The sequence below is a fragment of the Equus asinus genome, chromosome 13 (genome assembly GCF_041296235.1).
Source record: "Equus asinus isolate D_3611 breed Donkey chromosome 13, EquAss-T2T_v2, whole genome shotgun sequence".
In the NCBI taxonomy this organism is placed as follows: domain Eukaryota; kingdom Metazoa; phylum Chordata; class Mammalia; order Perissodactyla; family Equidae; genus Equus; species Equus asinus.
The window spans coordinates 15,458,908-15,480,379 of NC_091802.1; the positions used below are offsets into that span (position 1 = coordinate 15,458,908).

At 37.7% G+C, this 21,472-nt stretch overlaps 2 protein-coding genes across 2 annotated transcripts; both read right to left on the reverse strand.

The window, feature by feature from the left end:
• Positions 1–4,254: 4,254 nt before the first annotated feature.
• LOC106821982 (olfactory receptor 1A1-like) lies at positions 4,255–5,184 on the reverse strand. Its single transcript, XM_014826899.1, has one exon. The coding sequence runs from the start codon at positions 5,182–5,184 to the stop codon at positions 4,255–4,257; it is 930 nt and encodes a 309-aa protein (XP_014682385.1).
• A 14,738-nt stretch (positions 5,185–19,922) lies between these two features.
• On the reverse strand, positions 19,923–20,852 carry LOC123276060 (olfactory receptor 1A1-like). The gene has a single exon (XM_070482144.1). It carries the CDS (start codon positions 20,850–20,852, stop codon positions 19,923–19,925), a length of 930 nt encoding a protein of 309 aa, XP_070338245.1.
• Positions 20,853–21,472: the final 620 nt, after the last annotated feature.

A 21,472-nucleotide genomic window follows, 5' to 3' on the forward strand; every position in this document is an offset into this window, starting at 1 on the left:
ATATTTTGAAGTCAGAGAGTGTGATACCTCCAGCTTTGGTCTTTTTTCTCAGGATTCCTTTGGCTATTCGGGGTCTTTTGTTGTCCCATATAAATTTTCGGATTCTTTGTTCTATTTCTGTGAAAAATGTTGTTGGAACTTTGATAGGGATTGCATTGAATCTGTAGATCGCTTTAGGAAGTATGGACATTTTAACTATGTTAATTCTTCCAATCCAAGAGCACGGAATATCTTTCCACTTCTTTGTGCCTTCTTCAGTTTCTTTCAACAATGTCTTATAGTTTTTGGTGTACAGATCTTTCACCTCTTTCGTTAAGTTTACTCCTGGGTATTTTATTCTTTTTTGTTGCAATTGTAAATGGGATTGTATTCTTAATTTCTATTTCTGCTACCTCATTTTTAGTGTATAGAAATGCAACTGATTTTTGTATGTTAACTTTATATCCTGCAGCTTGACTATATTCATTTCTTATTTCTAAAAGCTTTTTAGCACATTCTTTAGGGTTTTCTATATATAAAATTGTATCGTCTGCAAATAGTGACAGTTTCATTTCTTCCTTTCCAATTTAGATCCCTTTTATTTCTTTTTCTTGCCTGATTGCTCTGGTTAGGACTTCCAATACTATGTTAAATAAGAGTGATGAAAGTGGGCATCCTTGTCTGTTTCCTGTTCTTGGAGGGATAGCTTTCAGTTTTTCTCCACTAAGAATGATATTTGCTGTGGGTTTGTCATATATGGCGGTTTATTATGCTGAGGTATTTTCTTTCTATACCCATTTTCTTTAGAGGTTTTATTATAAATGGATGCTCTATCTTGTCAAATACTTTCTCTGCATCTATTGAGATGATCATGTGATTTTTATTCTTCATTTTGTTAATGTGGTGTATCACGATTGATTTGCAGACGTTGAACCACCCCTGCATCCCTGGACTAAATCCCACTTGATCATGGTGTATGATCTTTTCAATGCATTGTTGTATTCGATTTGCTAGTATTTTGTTGAGGATTTTTGCATTGATGTTCATCAATGAATTTGGCCTGTAATTTTCTTTTTTTGTGTTGTCCTTGTTTGGTTTTGGTATCAGGATAATGTTGGCTTTGTAGAATGAGTGAGGAAGCTTCCCCTACTCTTCAATTTTTGGGAAAAGTTTGAGAAGGATAGGTATTAAGTCTTGTTTGAATGTTTGGTAGAATTAACCAGGGAAGCCATCTGGTCCTGGACTTTTATTTCTTGGGATGTTTTTGATTACTGTTTTGATATCCTTATTGATGATTGGTCTATACAAATTCTCTACCTCTTCTTGATGCAGTTTTGGAAGGTTGTATGATTCTAAGAATTTATCCATTTCTTCTAGATTGTCCAATTTGTTGGCATATAGCTTTCCATAGTATTCTCTTATAATCATTTGCATTTCTTAAGTGTCCATTGTAATTTCTCCTCTTCCATTTCTGATTTTGTTTGGGTCTTCTTTCTTTTTTTCTTGGTGATTTTAGCTAAAGGATTGTCAATTTTCTTTATCTTTTCAAAGAACTGGCTCTTGGTTTCATTGATTTTTTTCTGTTTTTTTTTTTTAAGTCTCTATTTCATTTATTTCTGCTCTGATTTTTATTATTTCCTTCCTTCTTCTGACTTTGGCCTTTGTTTGTTCTTCTTTTTCCTCTTCCTTTAGATGCAATGTTCGATTGTTCATTTGACATTTTTCAGGTTTGAGGTAGGCCTGAATTTCTATAAACTTCCCTCTTAGAACCCCTTTTGCTGCATCCCATAGATTTTGGCATGTCACATTTTCATTTTCATTTGTCTCCAGGTATTTTTTGGTTTCTCCTTTGATTTCTTCATTGACTCCATCGTTGTTCAATAGCATTTTGTTTAATCTCCACGTATTTGTGGCTTTTTAGATTTCTTTCTGTAGTTGATTTCTAGTTTTATACCATTGTGGTCAGAAAAGATGCTTGGTATTATTTCAATCTCCTTAAGTTTATTGAGACTTGCTTTGTGGCCTAATATGGATCAATCCTGGAGAATGTTCCACGTGCATTTGGAAAGAATGTGTGCTCTGTGGTTTTTGGATGGAATGTTCTATATATATCTACTAAGTCCATCTGGTCTAATGTGTCATGTAAGGCCAATGTTTCCTTATTGATCTTCTGTTTGGATGATCTATCCTTTCGTGTAAATGGAGCATTAAAGTTCCCTACTATTACTGTGTTACTGTCTATTTCTTCTCTTCTGTCTGTTAATAATTGCTTTATATATTTAGGTGCTCCTATGTTCAGTGTGTAGATAATTACAGGTGTTATATCCTCTTGTTAGATTGTTCCCTTTATCATTATGTATTGTACTTCTTTGTCTCTCATTACAGTTTTTGTTTTAAAGTTTATTTTGTCTGATATAAGTATTGCTATCCCATCTTACTTTTCTTTGACATTTGAAGTAATATCTTTTTCCATCCTTTCACTGTAAGTTTATGTATGTCTTTAGGTCTGCAGTGTGTCTCTTGTATGCAGCACATGCATGGGTCTTGTTTTTTTTTTTTTTTATCCAATCAGCCACCTTATGCCTTTTGATTGGAGCATTTACTCCCTTGACATTTAAAGTAGCTATTGACAAATGTGTATTTATTGCCATTTTGTTATTTTTTCTCTGGATGTTTTAGTAGTTCTTCTCTGTTCCTTTTTCTTCTCTTGCTCTCTTCTCTTGTGGTTTGATGGCTTTCTTCAGTAATATGTTTCATTTCCTTTCTCTTACATATTTGTTTTTTATTATAGGTTTCTGTTTCAGGATTATCATCAGGTTCATATATAATATTTTACATACATAGCAATCTATATGGAGTTGATAGTCTCTTTAGTTTGACCTCTTTCTAAAAACTCTACTCTTTTAGTCCCCTCCTCCCACATTTTATGTTTTTGAAATCATATGTAATCTCTTATTTTTTGTGTGTCTATCCGTTACACTCTTATTATTGAAATAGCTAATTTTAGTACTTTTGTCTTTTATCCATCATATTATCTTCATAGGTGGTTGATCTGCTACCTTTACTGTATTTTTGCCTTTACCAATGATTTTATTGCCTTTTTTCTTTTTTAGATTTTTCTTATTCCTATTTGTGGTCTTTTCTTTCCCACTGAAATAAGTCCCTTCAGCATTCCTTGTAGAACTGATTTCTTGGTGATAAACTCCTCTAATTTTTGCTTGTTTGGGAAATTATCTCTCCTTCCATTCTGAATGATAACCTTGCTGGATAGAGTATTCTTGGCTATAGGTTTTTCCCTTTTAGCACTTAAAATATATTCTACCACTCACTTCTAGCCTGTAGGACTTCAGCTGAGAAGTCAGCTGATAGCCTTATGGACTTTCCTTTGTGCGTCACTTGTTGCTTTCTCTTGCAGCTTTTAGTATTCTGTCTTTATCTTTAACTTTGAACATTTCAATTATGATGTGTCTTGATGTGGGCCTCTTCGGGTTTATCTTGGTTGGTGCTCTCTGTGCTTCCTGTTCTTGGATGTCTGCTTCTTTCCTGAGGTTAGGAAAGTTTTCAGCTATTATTTCTTCAAATAGATTCTCTGCCCCTTTGTCTCTCTCTTCTCCTTCTGGGACACTATAATATGAATGTTAGTGTGTTTGACATTGTCTCAGATTTACCAGGTGTGTGGTAGATGGGTAATGTCCAGTATGATTATGTATAATCATTATCAGATTACATTTCAGAGACTAATATTTTCATACATTCATTCTGCTTTCCACCAATATTCATTGGATGCAATTTATATGACCAAAACTGTGAAAGGTACAGTGATATGTTAAGACAGCTCCTGTGTTAAGAGGTTTGTATGCACACTAGGGGTGATTAAACATAACAGCCCAGTAACAATGACATTTGAATAGTGATTTATAGCCTGCCAAGTATGAACCATTGTGATCCTCAGACTTTATGAAAGTAGCTAAGCAAGACATTGTTATTCCTAATATGTAGATGTAGAAGCTGAGCCTCATTCCTGCCCAACTTTACTCTGATAGTCAGCACAATAGTTGGGACATGAACCCAATATTGTGCGCTGCCACTCTGCCCAAAGGAGTAGAAATGAGTACAAAGAAATAGTTTCAATAACATGCCTCTTAAATTGCTACAAATTTCTGAGAAGAGGAATTTCTAGCTGGAAAGATCAAAGGAGTGGAAGGATATTGGGGATGGATTTCCAAGTGCATCCTAATTGGTGACTGAAGTCTCCACTGTATGACCTCACATTGGTTATGAGGAGATTCTCTTGCTGAAGAGTTTCCCCAGGGCAGATTTCATGTCCCTACTTCTGAAACTATAGATGAAAGGATTTAACATTGGTGTCATTGCCATGTACATCACTGTTATTACAGCATCCTTTAGGCTGTAACTAGTCAGAGGGCGGAAATACATGCCCATGATCGTCCCATAGTACAAAGAAACAACTGTGAGGTGGGAACCACAGGTAGAGAAGGCTTTGAGCACACCTTTGGTGGATGGAACCTGTAACACCGTGGAAAACACATGAACATAGGAGATGACAATGCATAGTAATGGCACGGAGAAAACACCAATCCCTAGATATATCATCTTCACATTGAAGTGGATGTTAGAACAAGACAGCTTGAGCAAAGAGGCAATGTAACAGTAGAAGTTTGCCACTTTCTGGCTTCCACAGAAGGACAGACCAACTGTGAGCAGAGTGTGTGGGAGAGCATTGGCATTTCCAACCACCCAAGACCCAACAACTAGCAGGACACAAGACCGTGGGCTCATAATTGTTGTGTAATGAAGTGGGCGACTGATGGCCACAGCATGATCATCTGCCATTGCTGCCAAGATATAGTTGTCTGTGTTGTCCAAGGCTATTATCAAATGTATTTGCCTTAGGCATCCCCCAAAGGAGACGGCCTCGGTGCCCAAAAGATGGTTTGCCAGCATCTTAGGGAGTGTTACAGAGGAGAAGAAGATGTCAACAAAGGAGAGGTTGGCCAGGAAACAATACATGTGGTTGTGGAGGCGAATGTCAGAATGAATGGCCAAGATGGTGAGCAAGTTTCCAATCAATGCGATGGGATAAACAAACAGGAAGAGGATGAAGAAGAAATCTTCCTGCTCTTGCTGACCAGTAACACCCAGGAGGATGAAATCTAAGGTAGAGGATTTGTTTTCTTCCCTCATGGCTCCTTTGTTAAGAAAAAGCAGAGGAATCCAGAATTATCAGCAAAGTTACTGTGCATAACAGTCTTCCTTGTCCACTGGTTTGGCTCCAGTGATCAACCATTTCTACAAATGAGCTTACGGAATTTGAAGAAAGCCAACATTGTGGGGAAATACCCTTGTTGATCAGTGTGACTAACTGACAGTTAGCCCTGGACACTCATGTTTAAGCAGCTAGCAGTCTGTCAATCAGAGATGCCTGTCCTTTCCCATCCCCTCACTACCACTGAAACACCTAGAATTTAATCAATTTACAAATACTTAATACTCATATTGTATGTGCTAGATACTTTGTTAGGCTTGTGTGAAAATCACAAATATGTGGAAAATACAATTTATTAATCAATTTATTCAACACGTAAGGCATAGTCTCTGCTCTTGGGTCCTTACAACTTAATGGAGAAGCCAGAATCACGCACTGATTTTATTACATATGATAAAGAAAGGACAGCATTTGGGGTCTTTGACAAAATACTTCAGTGGGAAGTGTGTTAGTACAAGGAGCAGCGCGAAAATTAGGAATTGTTCCAATGACCAAACTCATAGTGATCCCATTGCCAAGGAAGTAACTGGCATGTATGCTCATCTCAGAAGATTATAAATCACAAGGACCACTGGGTTTATGTCCTAACATAAGGAAGCCTAGTGAATTTCCTCCCCAAGTGTCCCATTTTCAAAGAAGATTTTCATCACCTCCTTTGATAGGCTTTATCTCTTTGGAAAACTCTCTAACATAGAAAATTACAAAGCTTTTCTCTTTGATCTTCTCTTTCCTTTCTTTATTATTTCTTTTGGTGGCTCATCCAACTCATTGTTGATTCAACTACTGCTTAGTAAACTCTCAGGTCTATATCTGCAGATTCGGTTTTTCTTTCTTATATGTCTATGTTCAGTTATCCTGCGAACAATTCTGTCCAAACCCTATACTCTGCACATCCAACTCAAGTAGTTTGCAAGCTTTTTTGAGGAGGAAAACCATACTTTGCTTATTTTTATCCCCCCCAGATTGTGAAATATTGTTCATTGTATGAACCAATAAATTTTCACTCAATATTTCTTGGGTTAAATCAAGGTTTATTTTTTAGGCTCCCCAGATGTGGAATGCTCACAGGGGTATTCACTCAGTTTATCCTTCACTTCTACGTCTCATCTTTTGATTCTTCATTTAAAATACATCTTACATAACTCAACTTTTCTCGTTATTGTCTCAGAACTTTAGCTTTGACCATCATTATCTCCATGAAATATTGTAATGCTCCCTTAACTGCTTGACTACAGATTCCTTCCTCTTTGATCCACTTGCACTCTGAGGCATACTGCTGGTGGCAAAGACTACCAGCTGCTCATCCAAGTACAATCTCTTCTTCCTAGACATACAATTAGACTACATTTCTCAGGCTCCCTTGCACTGAGGTGTGGTCATGTGACTGAGTTCTAGCCAATCCACCTATGTGTTCCAGTTGTGGGCTTTCTCCATACTCTTTTCCCCCTTGTGCCAGCTGAATGGAAATGGCCAGGAGGCTGAATAGGATGATGGATTCATATGGTGGAATGAGCCTGTGTTCCTACTTCTCCATATCCAGAAGAGCCACCATCCACTAAGAAGACACCCACTGGGACTGTTACATAAGAGAGAAATAAACTTTTATCCTGTTTAAAGCATTACACATTTTGTCATGTCTTTGTTACTGTAGTCTAGGATATCCTAAGAAATTCACTAATTTTTCTAAAGAGAATTGTACTCAATAATTAATTCAATCTATAATTAACTCGATTACCAATTCTCAATGTCTCCTATAGTACACGTGTATTATATGCTGGGCACAGAGGATGTGGTTCTAATTATATTTCCCCCAAATATGATGTGCTTTTTCATCTCTGTACCTAAAGAAATTTGTTTTTCTCTTTTGAAATGTCTTATCTATCTTTACACAGAATCGCAATATCTCAGGGTTGGGAGGGTTCAATAAAGGGCTGAGAGACTATGGTTAGTTCATTTGGTGTGGAAATGTAACATTTTAGAGATGGAGTTCTCAGCAACATGGTTGAATAAGCTAATGTTAACAGATCTGATTCCAATTAAAATACATAGAAATTTTAGATAAATTTAAAAATCAATAAAAAAATACACATAGCCAAAACTAAAGAAAGAAATAGGAATACATAGGTATCAGAAACAAAAAGAAGACTCAGAGCAAGAGTTGTAAGTCATAGTAGATGCTGTTGTGCTCCCTTGGGGTTTCCAGCTAAAAATATGGCCCTTAAGGTTGGGGCCTGGTGTGTTAATTCTGTTTTGGAACAGAACATGTGCCACAGATCTGCATGAAGTAGAGAGATAATTTGAGTTCCCTGTATGAAACACTTGAAGTGTTGATCTACTTGTGAAATAACACTAGAAAATTTTTTTTTGCTATATTAGATTTGGAAAAGAAAGAACAAAAGGATAAAATTCACAGAAAATTTGATTGTCTACAAAGAATGCCTAAGGAAATTTCTAGATCAATCAAGGATTCCTAAGAGAATGTCTAGAGATATTAGGAACTTAGTTTGATATAAGCCAATATTGGAAACAATCAATACTGTTCTTATACTTAAAAAATAATAAAATATGGGGCCAGCTCCGTGGCCAAGTGGTTAAGTTTGTGTGCTCCGCTCAGCGGCCCATGGTTCAGATCCTGAGCACGGAAGTGGCACTGCTTGTCAGGCTACATTGAGGCGGCATCCCACATCCCACAACTAGAAGGACCTGCAACTAAGATATACAACTGTGTACGGGGGGGTTGGGGAGATAAAGCAGAAAAACAAACAAACAAACAAACAAAAAACCCAAAAAAGATTGGCATCACCTGTTAGCCCAGGTGCCAATCCTTAAAAAAAAGAGTAATAAAATAGAAAATATAATTTTTAAAAACCCTCTCCACTCACAATAACAGTAGAAAATCTTAAGGAATCTAGAGATAATTCTAACAAAAGAGGTTGAACTGGTTTCAAAAATTTCAAAACTATACTTAAGGACAAAAAAATAATATCCAAAAAAATGGAGAGAGAAGCAATGTTAATGGCAAGAACCAACATAGTAAAAATGCCAATTCTCCTCCAATTAATGTATGAGTTCGATGCAATCCCAATCAAAATTCCACAGGTTTCTTTAAAACACAGAATTCAGCATTCAGAAGAATAAGGAGCCACAAAGGACTAAGACAATTTGATGACAGAGAATAAGGAGGAGGGAATTGCTCCATCAGATAGCAAGTGATTTACCATGGTAATTCAAACAGTAGAGTGGTACTGGTACAGGGAAAGAAAAATAGATCCATGTACCAGACTAGACAGTCAGACACAGAACAAGCATTTATTAGAAGTTGGTATATAACATGAGTTAGTTTGGAAATGCACAGAGAAAGGATGGCCTGACCATTTTGTAAAGAGTGTTGGAATAATGGGCTACCCATATATGGAAAATAATAGTTAAAAATAGTTCTTAAAGAAATAATTTTGAAAAGCAAAACTTCAAAAAATTGAGAGGAATATATAAACATATCAAATCAACACATTGTACTCCTTACACTTATACAATGTTAAATGTCAATTGTATCTCAGTAAGATTCGAAAAAACTTTAGAGAAGAATATGTTTATGATAGGGAAAGAATGGATTTCATAAACCAGGCACAAAACACACAAACATAAGAAAAATGTATTAAACTTAGACTACTTTAAATTTAAAACATTCGTATGAAAAGGGCACTAAAAAGAAATGGGAAAGACAAGTCATGGATTGGAAAGAAGTATTTGCTGCACACACCATCAATAAAGGATTAGTATTCAGAATACACAAGAGTCCTACACACTAGTAAGAAAGAGACCAAAAACCCAGTAGGAAATAACGGGCAGCAGGCTTGAATAGGCAAATCATAGAGGAGAAAGCTGGTCCAGCCAATAAACAGAAGGAAAGATGTTCAACTAAATTAAAACAAAATTTAATGGAACATTCTTCACCTTGGAGCAAGTAAAATTATAAAAGTTTGACAATTTCAAGTGTTGAGAATAAATGGGGAAATTAGTATTCTCATCTGAAGAACACTTAGCCCATCTCTAGGAAAGCTGGAATTCCTCTACCTATGACCCAGCAATGCCACTTCCAGATTAGGCCCTGGAGAAACTCTGGCTTATGTGTTCATGAGGACCTTCACAGGTATGCGTACTGTCCTATAGGAAACTTGGAAGTGGCCTACCCACAGAGGAATGAATAGGTAAATTGTGCCAATATCTTATTAATGAATGCTGTATAAAAGTAATGAATTCATTGGACAAATTTTTAGAAAGTAATAGGATGGAAAAAAGCAAGTTACTGGAAGACATACTATGTATCACACAATATATATAAATTTTAATACATAAAATAATACATGTGTATGTGGCAAAAGTATAAACTTTGACTGGGAGTATACTACCAACTCCAGAATATTGGTTATTTCTGGAGTAAGAGGAGGAAAAATGATTTTGAATGGGAACAGAGAGTTTCAAGCATATCTGTAAAATTTATTTGTTTAAAAAATTTTGAGCAAATGTTACATTTGTTAAATTCAGGTGATGAGTTTTTGTTATGTCTTTGTCATTTTGATATTTTAACAAATTCATAATAAATAAAATTTGTTTAAAATAAAGATTTCAAAGATTTGGTGATAACTGGGTCCAGAGGGTGGCCATGGAACGAGGTGGCTCAAGTCCATTTTCACTGAATGTAGGAGAGAAGGTGTGTTGCTTGTGAACAGGTTGAGAATAAATGGGAGTTTACACTGGAAAGAAGGAGCCAGGGGCCATGTATCATGCTAAGAGTAAAGGTTACAATGAAAAAAGATTCAGATGAGAGGAAGCAGAGTATTAAGTAAACGCAAGTAGGGATGGATTTTGACACTATTTTGCTATGTTATTTGACTGTCTGACGCTACCCCTCCCTGCTCATTCATTTTGTGTACACCTGCTCTTTGAACCAATGGTGATCTCCAGCCTCTTACCCTCTGTATAGTAGCCAGCCCAGTTCTGGCACTTTCATCTCTCACCAGCATACACCCCATGGCCGTGCACCCTTTCAGAAGACTTCAACCCAAGACAACATGTCTATACTTTTACTTCCCTCTTCCTGGGTAGCCAAGGGATAGTGGAGAAATCACACAAAAGAAGGAAATTAGCCTGGAAAAGAAGTTTGGGGTTAGATTGTGGAGCATTTTGAGCCAACATAAGGCCTGTACACTTTATTCATTACATAACAAAAATTAATATAGTGGATGTGGATTGCACTACTCTTTCTGGTAATAAGGATATGAAACCTTTTATTTAATACAAGCACAGGTATTTGGGCATATAAAATGATTGATGAAAAAGACAATGTACTGAATGGCAATCTGCTGCAAGGATAACCACAAGTCAATAAAAAAAGGAATTAAATGTGTACAAGAAGAAGCTGCACCTGAAAAGGAGGAATGATTGGTATAATCATTGTGAGAAATAAAGACATAGGGATCCAGAGGAGAGAAGCTTCTAAGAACAGGGACCTTAGGATCCGCAGTGTTAGATGTTAAGGTGTCATCATGGAGAGAGATGATTTCCACTGAAATCTTGAAGAGAAAGCTGAAAGAACCCTATGCCCCCAGGGGGAGGAGCCTGGAAACACATCAGCATGGATGCTAGAGGCCAGTAAGCTGGAGTTCCAAGCAATACTGGGCTGCTAATTTCCATTTTCCCAGGAAGTGTTTGTGCTCTGAGATATCCGTCACATAAGTGTGACTGTGCTGAGGACAGTTATTCAGGGTCACAGAGGCCAAATGCTTCCCCTTGGCATCAGAGGTAGCAGACAGGGCCAAAGAAACATCCCCTAAGTGCCTTGACCCAATAGTGCTTTGACAACGAAATAACATAATTTTCTGAAGGGGCCTATATAACATAATATACTGAATGTGGGAGTATAAGGTGGGTTTGTAGCTCCTCTGTAAGGCAATAGACTTCTGTGAATGCATGTGCACACACACATCCACACACACACAATATTACTTAGGGAGGAGGAGAGCTCAGGACTGAGATAATGAAATCAAAACTACCCTTTTCTCATCCTGTTTGCATGGACAAGAACCCAAGGATAACCACTGTCAGAAGGGGGAGGGGTTCTCTCTCTCTCTCTCTCTCTCATCATGCAATCTTGATTCCTTAGGTTCTGGATTCAGACCAAGGTTTGTGTCCTAGTTTTGCCACTACATCTCTGTGAGACTAGGTAATTCAATTGACCATTTTTTCATCTGATAAAATGACATAATTCTACTTACCTCTTGGGGGTTTTGTGAGGGTCAAAGGAGGTAATACAGTAGTGTTCTTGTTGGCTATCTATCCCTTGATGGCACTCTCATAGTCTCTTCTCCAACATTCAAAGCCCCTGCCTGAGGAGTCAGCTCAGATGCTGTCAAAAAGGTTTCTGGTCCTGTGGACTTCACTCCTCATCCATAAATGGGAAGTTTGCAGCCTTCTGGTCTAGTACCTGTTAACATCTCTTTTTGGAGGCAGGCATGCTGCAGAAAGTGCCAGGAGCAGTCCTGGAGAGTGAGTCTCTGGTCCTCTGTTCCTGAGGCAGAGGAGATAGAACTTGAGTGGTTTGGAAAGAGGATTTTCCCAACATGGAGCAGAAGAGGTGGAAAGATCTGTCCTGGATGGGGCCTGAAGATGAGGACTCTAGTTTCTTCCTCAAGGAAGCAGTTTGGGTCATAGGATAGAAAAAATTGTGCATTATTCAGCAGGCTATAAAGTCTCTTGAAAGAAGACTACCCTATGTCTTCCTCTGGCCATAGTCAGAGTAATTGTTGAGACTCATTACACAGTCCCACAGCTGTGCCCTGAGGGGACACAGTGGCTCTCAAGAGTAATTGTTCTCACAGTTCTTTTCTGTAAGGAAAGACGGGCAAAAGCATTTCTGAGATAGTGTGTCTCCAGGGTCCAAGTCCTGGGCTGGTAGTCTAGCCTCTTTGTAAGAACGTGGGCCCCTCTCCTCTGCTATTTAGCACAAATTGGAACCAGCCCTTGAGATACAAGCTCCTGGTCTTTATTCTAGGTTATGCTGAAGCCTTTCTGGTGTTAAATGTGCAAAGAGAAAGAATTATATTTCACCTTTTGTCTATGACTTATCTTGAGGAAGGTGGAAGTTAAACTTCCTCTTTTCTAGTATTTTGGTAGTAAGTCTCCAAATTTTTAGATTCTTAGAAAAAGAAAGGGCCCAGATGTTATCTAGTCCACTTCATCTATGTGTTACATTTTTAACAGGTCTGATTAGTGGTCATTATCCTATGACTTGGCACCTCCTGTAGCAAAGAGGTCACTATGATTCTGTAAAGGACCATGGTGAGGACTGTCAACTTGGGCTGGGTTTCAGTCCAGGCTTTGGCTCTTACTGACTTTAACTGATCTTTACAGTTATTTAATATACTTACTTATCTCTATAACTGGAATAACAACAGCAACAATCACAACATCCCAATAAAGTAGTTCTGAAGAACTAATGAATTAACATCTCAAAAGTTCTTAAACAAGAGCCTGGCACATAGTTACCACTTAGTCATTGTTAACTGTTATTTTAACGTCTCTGTACCATGACCTTATTATCTAGAATACTACCTATTAACTACCTATTTTACTACCAGTCATGTAATTGTTGGACAACTCTTCAAAATCTTCAGATTCTGCATACTGTAGATGTTGAAACATTTGTTGAATTACATTTTCCTTTAGACACATTTCAAGTTGCACCATGCTATTTGCTGTGTTGTTACCTGCCCTGTCATCAGATCATGCGCCAGTATCCAGGACATAGGCTCCCCAGACATGGATAAGGTGACATCTCGTGATGGGTTTTTTCTTCCTAGTAATCACATTTTTCTCTTTATGTCCTTGTCAGAATCTCTTCCTACTTCCGCGTTTTATTTTCTGGGTACCCATTAGTGGCAAGGAATTGTGCAATGGCATCAAGGAGAATTACAAAGAAAATGATGCTTTAACCCCAAATACTGCAAATATTTCTCTGTATAGTGACTGCAGCTTTCATTGGTTTATGAAAAGAATCTCTGACCTTCCATGCACTAAAGAGAAAATCCTGTCGGTAGTAAGGGAGGCTAAATTTAATTGTCTATTAGAAAATTCCAGGCTTGGTTAAATCTCTTCTTGTTTAAAGACATTTTAAAAAAAATGAATCATTTATAATATATATATACAGAGTAAGAGAAAGTTAGCAACACCTTAAGTACTTGGAAGAAAAAATTATACTTGGAAGAAATTTAAGAAAAGGAACAAACTTTTTTAAAAAAATTATTTTTTCTATGTTTAATGCATTAAAAACAAGAGAGAGCATAAAAGAAAAAAAATTTAGATAGAAATAAAATTATCCTGGAAAAAACAGACATAAATGAATAAGGAGCAGAAAAAAATATTTTAATTGGCATTTTAGGCAGAATTGCCATTTCAGAAGGTAAATTAGTAATGTGCAGAATAGGCTTCAGAAGTCCCTCAAGAGGGAAGACTAAAAGGACAGAATTTGGAGAGTGACATCACCAATATTGTGGAATAAGAGTTTTATTCCATAATCTCCTCCCCCGAACATTGATTCTGATAACCACTCATGGATGAGAGGTCCTTTGTGGGAGTCTGGGAGTCCAGCAGAGAGGTTCCAGCACATTTGGAGCAAAAACAATCTGAGAATGGTTGTAGTGAAGAGGGTAAGATGAATAGTCTCACTTTACCTGCACCATCTCCTCCCCAAGGTAGCACAGCTTAGTGAGATAAGAGATACCCTTACCCCATGATTTCTCCCATAGGGAAAAGTGAGAACACAGTAAGTAAGCATCTGGCTTCCCTAGCCATTCACGATGCTGCTGAAGAGGCTCACTTCTTTCTTGACCCACCTAGAATACTGAGGTGATTGGCATGGCTGAGGTGTTGATAGAGGCTGGGAGCACAGGAACCAGGGCTCAGAACTCATCAAAGGGTCACTAATCTTACTAAACACTTTGTGGACTCCATTAGGAAGCCCACCCATGAGATGCTTAGAATGACTCCCCTGTGGTCCCCACCACTGGTCTGTGGGCATCTTCAAAGCTGTGTGCCTCAGCCACTCCCCTGTGGCCAACTGCCTGCATACCACCCTATGGATGGTGAGTGTGAACATTTACAGATAGCTTGCAAACATGTGTAAAGAGCCAACTGATCTCTGCAGGGCTCAGAGAAAGCACACACTTCAGGGCACCTAAGGAAAACAAAGGGGAGACTCTCAGCACCTTTGCAAGATTGGGAGAAGGCATATAATCTTAATAATTCATTCCCACAAGGGAACAAGGGTGTGGAGTGGGTGCATACATACAAAATGTCTGAAAGACCATAAGAATTGCTAGCAGACTGAAAGGTGAAGGTATTTCTCTCTCAAAACCAGTCAGTAAAGACTGGAAGAGGTGACTGCTTCTTCAAATGTGAAGATAGCAACTCAAGAATTCAAGGATACAGAAAATCAAGGAAGCATGCCATCAGTAAAAGAATGCCATAATTTCCTACCAACTGACCACAGAGAAACGGAGACCTATGAATTTCCTGGCAAAGAATTCAAAATATTTGTTTTAAGAAACCCAGCAAGCTATAAGAGAATACAGATAGAAAACTCAATGAAATTAGGAACATGATATATGAACAAAACAAGAAGTTCAACAAAGAGACAGAAACCATCAAAAAGAACCAAACAGAAATTCTGGAGCTAAAGTATAAAAAGAATGAAATGAAAAATGCAGTAGACTTGCCTTAGAACAAATGCTATAGGAAGTTCTTCAAGTTGAAATGAAAGGACACTAATTAGTAACATGAAAATATATGAAAGTACAAAAATCACGGGTAAAGGTAAGTATATATGCAAATTCAGAATACTTTAATACTGTAATGGTGGTGTGCAAATCATTTTAATTCTAGTAAAGCTTAGAATACAAAAGTATTAGAAATAAGTATAGCTACACTGATTTCTTAATGGATACTCAATATCAAAAGATATAAGTTGTGACATTAAAAACATAAAATGTTGGGTGGAGGAAAAAGTGTAGAGTTTCTGTATGCAATCAAAGTTAAACTGTTACCTTAAAATAGACCATTATAAATATGAGATGTTTTATGTAAGCCTCATGATAACCACATAGCAAAAGACAAAACAGAAAATAGAAAGGAATCAAAGCACACCATTGCAAAAAAGTCATCAAATCACAAAGGAAGACAGTAAGAATGGAAGAAAGGAACAAAGCAACTACAGAACAGCCAGAAAACAATCATAAAATGACAAAATCATCCCTTACCTATCAATAACTACTTTAAATATAAATGAGTTAAATTATCTTACCAAAAGACATGGAGTGGCTGAATGGATAATAATAATAATAACAATAATAATAATAATAAAAGACCCAACTATATGCTGTCTACAAGAGACTCACTTCTGCTGTAAGGACATACATGGGCTGAAAGTAAAGAGATTGAAAAAGATATTGCATCCAAATGGAACCCAAAAGAGCAAGAAGAGCTATAATTATATCAGACAAAATGGACTTTAAGTAAAAAATTATAACAAAGGACCAAAAAGGTCGCTATATAATTATTAAGTGTTCAATTCATTAAGAAGATAAATATATATGTACCTAACACTGGATTACCTAAATATATCATGGAGTAAGTATAGAGTAAGTAAGTATTAACAGATCTAATGACAGCAATACAATGATAGTAGGGGACTTCGGTTGCTCAGTATCTAAAATGGATAGATGATTGAGACAGAAAATCAATAAAGACAGATTTCATTTGAACTAATTTTTGTCCGAATGGGCCTAACATACATATATAGAACATTCTACTCAACAGCAGCAGAAATCACATTCTTCTCAAGTGCACCTGCAACATCCTGCAGAAAATATTGTATGTTAGGTCACAATATAAATTTTAACAAGTTTAAGAAGATTGAAATAATAAGAAGAACTTTTTCTGACCACGTAGTATAAAAGTAGATATCATTAACAGGAGGAAAGAGAGAAAATAGGTAAGGCATGATTTTAGGGAAGAAATACTTCCTCTGCTTTGATTTTTGCCGAAGCCCATGGCCCAATGCTACATCATTTAATAATTCCCAAGACTTCCTGGGAAACCAGAGGCACGAATGGAGTGTGATAGCTATGATTTATACTACTGTCATTCTCTTTGTGGAATTCCTTGGCTTCCTCTTCAGTGGCACTGGATACATTTGGATAGATTGAGTGATGGTGACAAGAATGGGAACTGAGACTAGGAGGATCACTTCTCTTTCTTGCTTTAAAGTTTGATAACTTCTATGCCAATGTTTCTCACTTCTGTCCTATAGCTCAGCTATTATCATGGCTGGAATGCCCTCTCTGCTTTTAAAAACCCTAGCCATGTACTTTGCTAGTGCACACATCCTGACTTACTTAGATATCTCTCCCTGTTATTTTATATCTCCTCTATGGGCCAGCTTTTGAGTCAGGTGAACGCATTGGGCATGAAGACAACTGGGTTCATCTCCTTCTTTCTAATTGAAACACATCGAATAAGTCACTTTTCCTTTTGGAGATTTGGTTTCCTTATCTGTAAAAGAGGGTTAATATTATCTGTGCTGTTGGGCTATTTTGAAAATTAAAAGAGACAATAATACGTGTGATATAGTAAAAGCACATATGCACACACAGGTATATTTGATATTCATTGAAGCATCTACTTTCTCTGAAACTGTATGACACATTTGGATCTTCCTTTGTAGCACTCATCACTTTCTTCCTTGTGTTGGCTATTGTTTCATTTTTTCAAAAACAAATATTTATGTGCCCACTCTATAGTATTACAACAACACACTGAAAATACACTGTGCTGTGTGCTTTGACTGATAGAAAACTGAGAGAGACACAGAGCTTGACTTGCAGGAACATCAAGTCAAGATTGCACAAGTTTCTTCCTCCCCCACTAGAATCCTGCCTCTCCATTATGACCCCCTTTCTCAAAATTTAGTCATTCTACAGAGTCTCTTGGATGATTTTATCTATATTTCCAAACTTATCAACTCCACTGTGATTCATGCTCTGTTAGTTTTGCTTCAAATTTTTGTTATCTTCATTGTACAATTTATTGAATCCTTCCACAAAAGTGTCCCACATGAACACTTTCTTCCCAAAAGGGAACTAAATTTTTAAAAATTACTTTCTCTTCAATATTTTCATTAAAGGTATCCTTTACTATCATAAAAGTTACTACCTTCTGTTGTTTTTATTTCCACATTATTTTGGTATCTAGAGTCTTTTGTCTATATCTTGGCTCTCTTTTCCTCAGATTGCTCTGAGATGCCTAATGAAACTCTAGTCTCACCACTCCCCACTCCTTCCTCCAGCTCTCTCTCTCTATCCAATCCTTGATTAAAGAAAACAGTTCCATTTGCAACATCATGGATGGACCTGGAGGGTGTGATGTTAAGCGAAATAAGCCAGAGACAGGAAGACAAATACTACATGATTTCACTCATATACGGAAGATAATAAATACATGGGTAAAGAGCACAGATTAGTGATTACCAGAGGGAAAGGGGATTGGGGGGTGGGTAAAAGGGACAAAGGGGCACATTTGTATGATGATGGATAAAAATTAGACTACTAGGGGTGAGCACAATGAAGTGTACTCAGGAACTGATAAACAATAATGTACATCAAAAATTACACAATGTTATAACCATAATAATCCCAACAAAATTACGTAAAAATAAATAAAATAAAATAAAATTAGGTTTGAATAGTAAAAACAAAAAAGAAAAAGAAAAATTCTCATCATTGCTTCATGCAGAACTCCTTCTTGCTTACCTATCTACCTCTGTCTATCTACCTATCTGTCATTTACCTATTTATCTATTCATAAAGGAAAATATTATAAACACCCATTGATCCACTACCCAACATGAAAATTAGGACTTTAGTAGCAACCTGTATCAACAACATGGTATCTCACTTCCATTCCGTTGACTCTCACCTCTTGAATATCCTCTCATCCTGAATCCCATACTCATCTTTCTCTTGCTTTTGTTTTTAACGCAGTTTATTTTATTGCATCTATGCTTATTCCCAGAAAGTGTATTTTTTGGCTGTTTTAATTGTTTATAACCTACCGAAAGGTTATCAATAATAATCTTTTTCAATTTATATATTTTCAGTTTATATTATTATGGTAAGAGCAGCTAAATTATAGCATGACTCTGTGGGCCATTCAGAAAATAAATAATTTCTCTACTGGCTGGAGTGACTGATCCCAATTAGAAATTCATGGTGTTGATACTACACAATGGGGTACCAGGAGATCCATGTCTACAACAATGTGAGATGCATTTGTATTTCCATGCCCAATTGAAAAGATTAGAAACTACATCAACCACAAAAAAAAGGCAGCACTATTGAGGACACAGACACTCAGGAATGAAAGTCTGAGTAACCTCAGCAGGAGGGGACTCATGTAGCAGCAGTTTAGCGGCTCCTCTCAGAGATCTGAACATCAGATCTCAGGGTCATCATCTTCTGAGCAACTAGGTTCTGGTAACATCAACTTTCCATTTAGTTCCCCCACACCTAGTGGAAGTAACTTCTTCCTGCAGTTAATAACTTTGGGATACATCAGAATCCATCGTTTTTATTCACTTTCAGAATACACCTATGTGTCTAATTCCTTGTTTTAAATTTTCTTTTTTGGGGCCAGCCCCATGGCTGAGTGGTTAAGTTTGGGCGTTCCGCTTCAGAGGCCCAGGGTTTTGCCAGTTTGGATCCTGGGCGCAGACCTAGTACCTCTCATCAAGTCATGCTGCCATGCTGTCCCACATAACAGAGCCAGAAGGACGTACAACTAGAATATACAACTACGTATTGGGGGGCTTTGGGGAGAAGAAGAAAAAAAGAAAGATTGCCACAGATCAGTTGCCAATCTTTAAAAAAAATCTTCTTTGTTTAAAAATAATGGGTATGATTTCTGTTTCCTGAACAGATCCAAATGGCTTTATGACATGCCAGGTACAGGATGGCTTGGAAATAACATTGAATCTGATCACATCTAATCATGATCAGATTATATTTATTCATTTACATTCATTCATTCCGTCTCCACCAATTGCTGTTGGATGCACTTTAATGATCAACATTAGAAGTACAGTGATGTGTTAAGATAGCTCTTTCCCTCAAGGGTTACAAGCGTGGTAGGGATGATTAAACATAGTAGTTCAAAAAAATTGACATTTGATTAGTGATTTATAACCTTCAAAGCATGAACTACTGTGATACTCAAACCCCACGACAGAGAAAACACAGATATTCTTTCCATTAATAGATGTGGAAGCCAAGGTTCAGCCCTTCTCAACTTTACTCTGCTAGTTGTTAGTATAGCTGAGACAGGGACCTAATATTCCTGTGTTGCCACTCTGACAAAAGGGGTAATAACATCTACAAAGTGATAATACCAATGGGATGTCTTGTCAAACTATTGCAAGATTTCTGAGAAGAGGAATTTAGTGACTGGAAAGAACAAAAGCTACTTCTTCGATGGGGAGGACACTGGGGATGGATTTTCGAGTGCATCCTAATTGGTGACTGCAGCCTCCAATATGACCTCACACTGGTTATGAGGAGACTCTCTTGCTGAAGAGTTTCCCCAGGGCAGCCTTCATGTCACGACTTCTCAGACTATAGATGAAAGGATTTAACATCGGAGTCACTGCGATGTACATCACAGTTATCACAGCATCCTTTAGGCTGTAACTAGTCAGAGGGCGGAAATACATGCCCATGACCGTCCCATAATACAAAGAAACAACTGTCAGGTGGGAACCACAGGTAGAGAAGGCTTTGAGCACACTTTTGGTGGATGGAACCCGTAACACCGTAAAAAAGACCCGTACATAGGAGATGACGATGCATAGTAATGGCACGGAGAAAACACCAGCCCCTAGGTGCATCATCTTCACATTGAAGTGGATGTCAGAACAGGACAGCTTGAGCAAAGAGGCAATGTCACAGTAGAAGTTTGCCACTCTCTGGTTTCCACAGAAGGACAGACCACCTGTGAGCAGAGTGTGGGGGAAGGCATTGGCATTTCCAACCACCCAAGACCCAACAACTAGCAGGATACAACTCCGTGGGCTCATAATTGTTGTGTAATGAAGCGGGCGGCTGATGGCCACAGCACGATCATATGCCATTGCTGCCAAGATATAGCTATCTGTGTTTCCCAAGGCCAACATGAAACACATCTGTGTTAGACATCCTCCAAAGGAGATGGCTTTGGTGCCCAAGAGATGGTTTGCCAGCATCTTAGGGAGTGTTACAGAGGAGAAGAAGATGTCAACCAAGGAGAGATTGGCAAGGAGAAAATACATGGGGTTGTGAAGGTGAATGTCAGAGCGAATGGCCAAGATGATGAGCAGGTTTCCAATCAATGTGATGGGGTAAATGAATAAGAAGAGGATGAAGAAGAAATCTTCCTGGTCTTGCCGACCACTAACTCCCAGGAGGATGAAATCCATGTTAGAGGACTGGTTGTCTTTTCCCATGGACCCTTTAGCAGAAAAGGGGAGAGGAAACCATAATTATCAGTGAAGTGTTATGTGTAATGATCATCCTAAACCACCACTTTGTACTCCTGTGGTGGCTGTGTCTATACCTGCATTTACTAAATCCAGAAACACCCAATACATTGGGGGGAAAATCACTGACAACTAGCCCTGGATACTCATGTCTAAGAAGTGAGAAATCTTGAATCACAAGTGCCTTTCCTCCCCAACCTCAGGACCATCGCCTGAACTTACAGAGTTTAATCATTTTACAGACAATAAAAGTTCATCTTAGATGTGCTAGACACTTTGTTAGGCCTCATGGACAAAAATATGTGAAAAATACAAGTTATTCATCCATTTACTCATATATGTCATAGTCTCTGTTCTCAAGGACCTTACAACTTAACGGAGAAGCTTTAATCACACACTAATTTTATTACACATGAAAAGGAAAGCATAGTATTTTGAGGTCTTTGAAAAAACACTGCAGTCCAAAGGATGGTCAGTACAAGAGGCACTCTGGACAATTAAAAATTGTCCCTCTGACCAAAACCAGAATAAACCCAGAGCCCAGGAGGCAATGTTACTGAAAGTTCTGTTTCTGATCCCCATGGCAA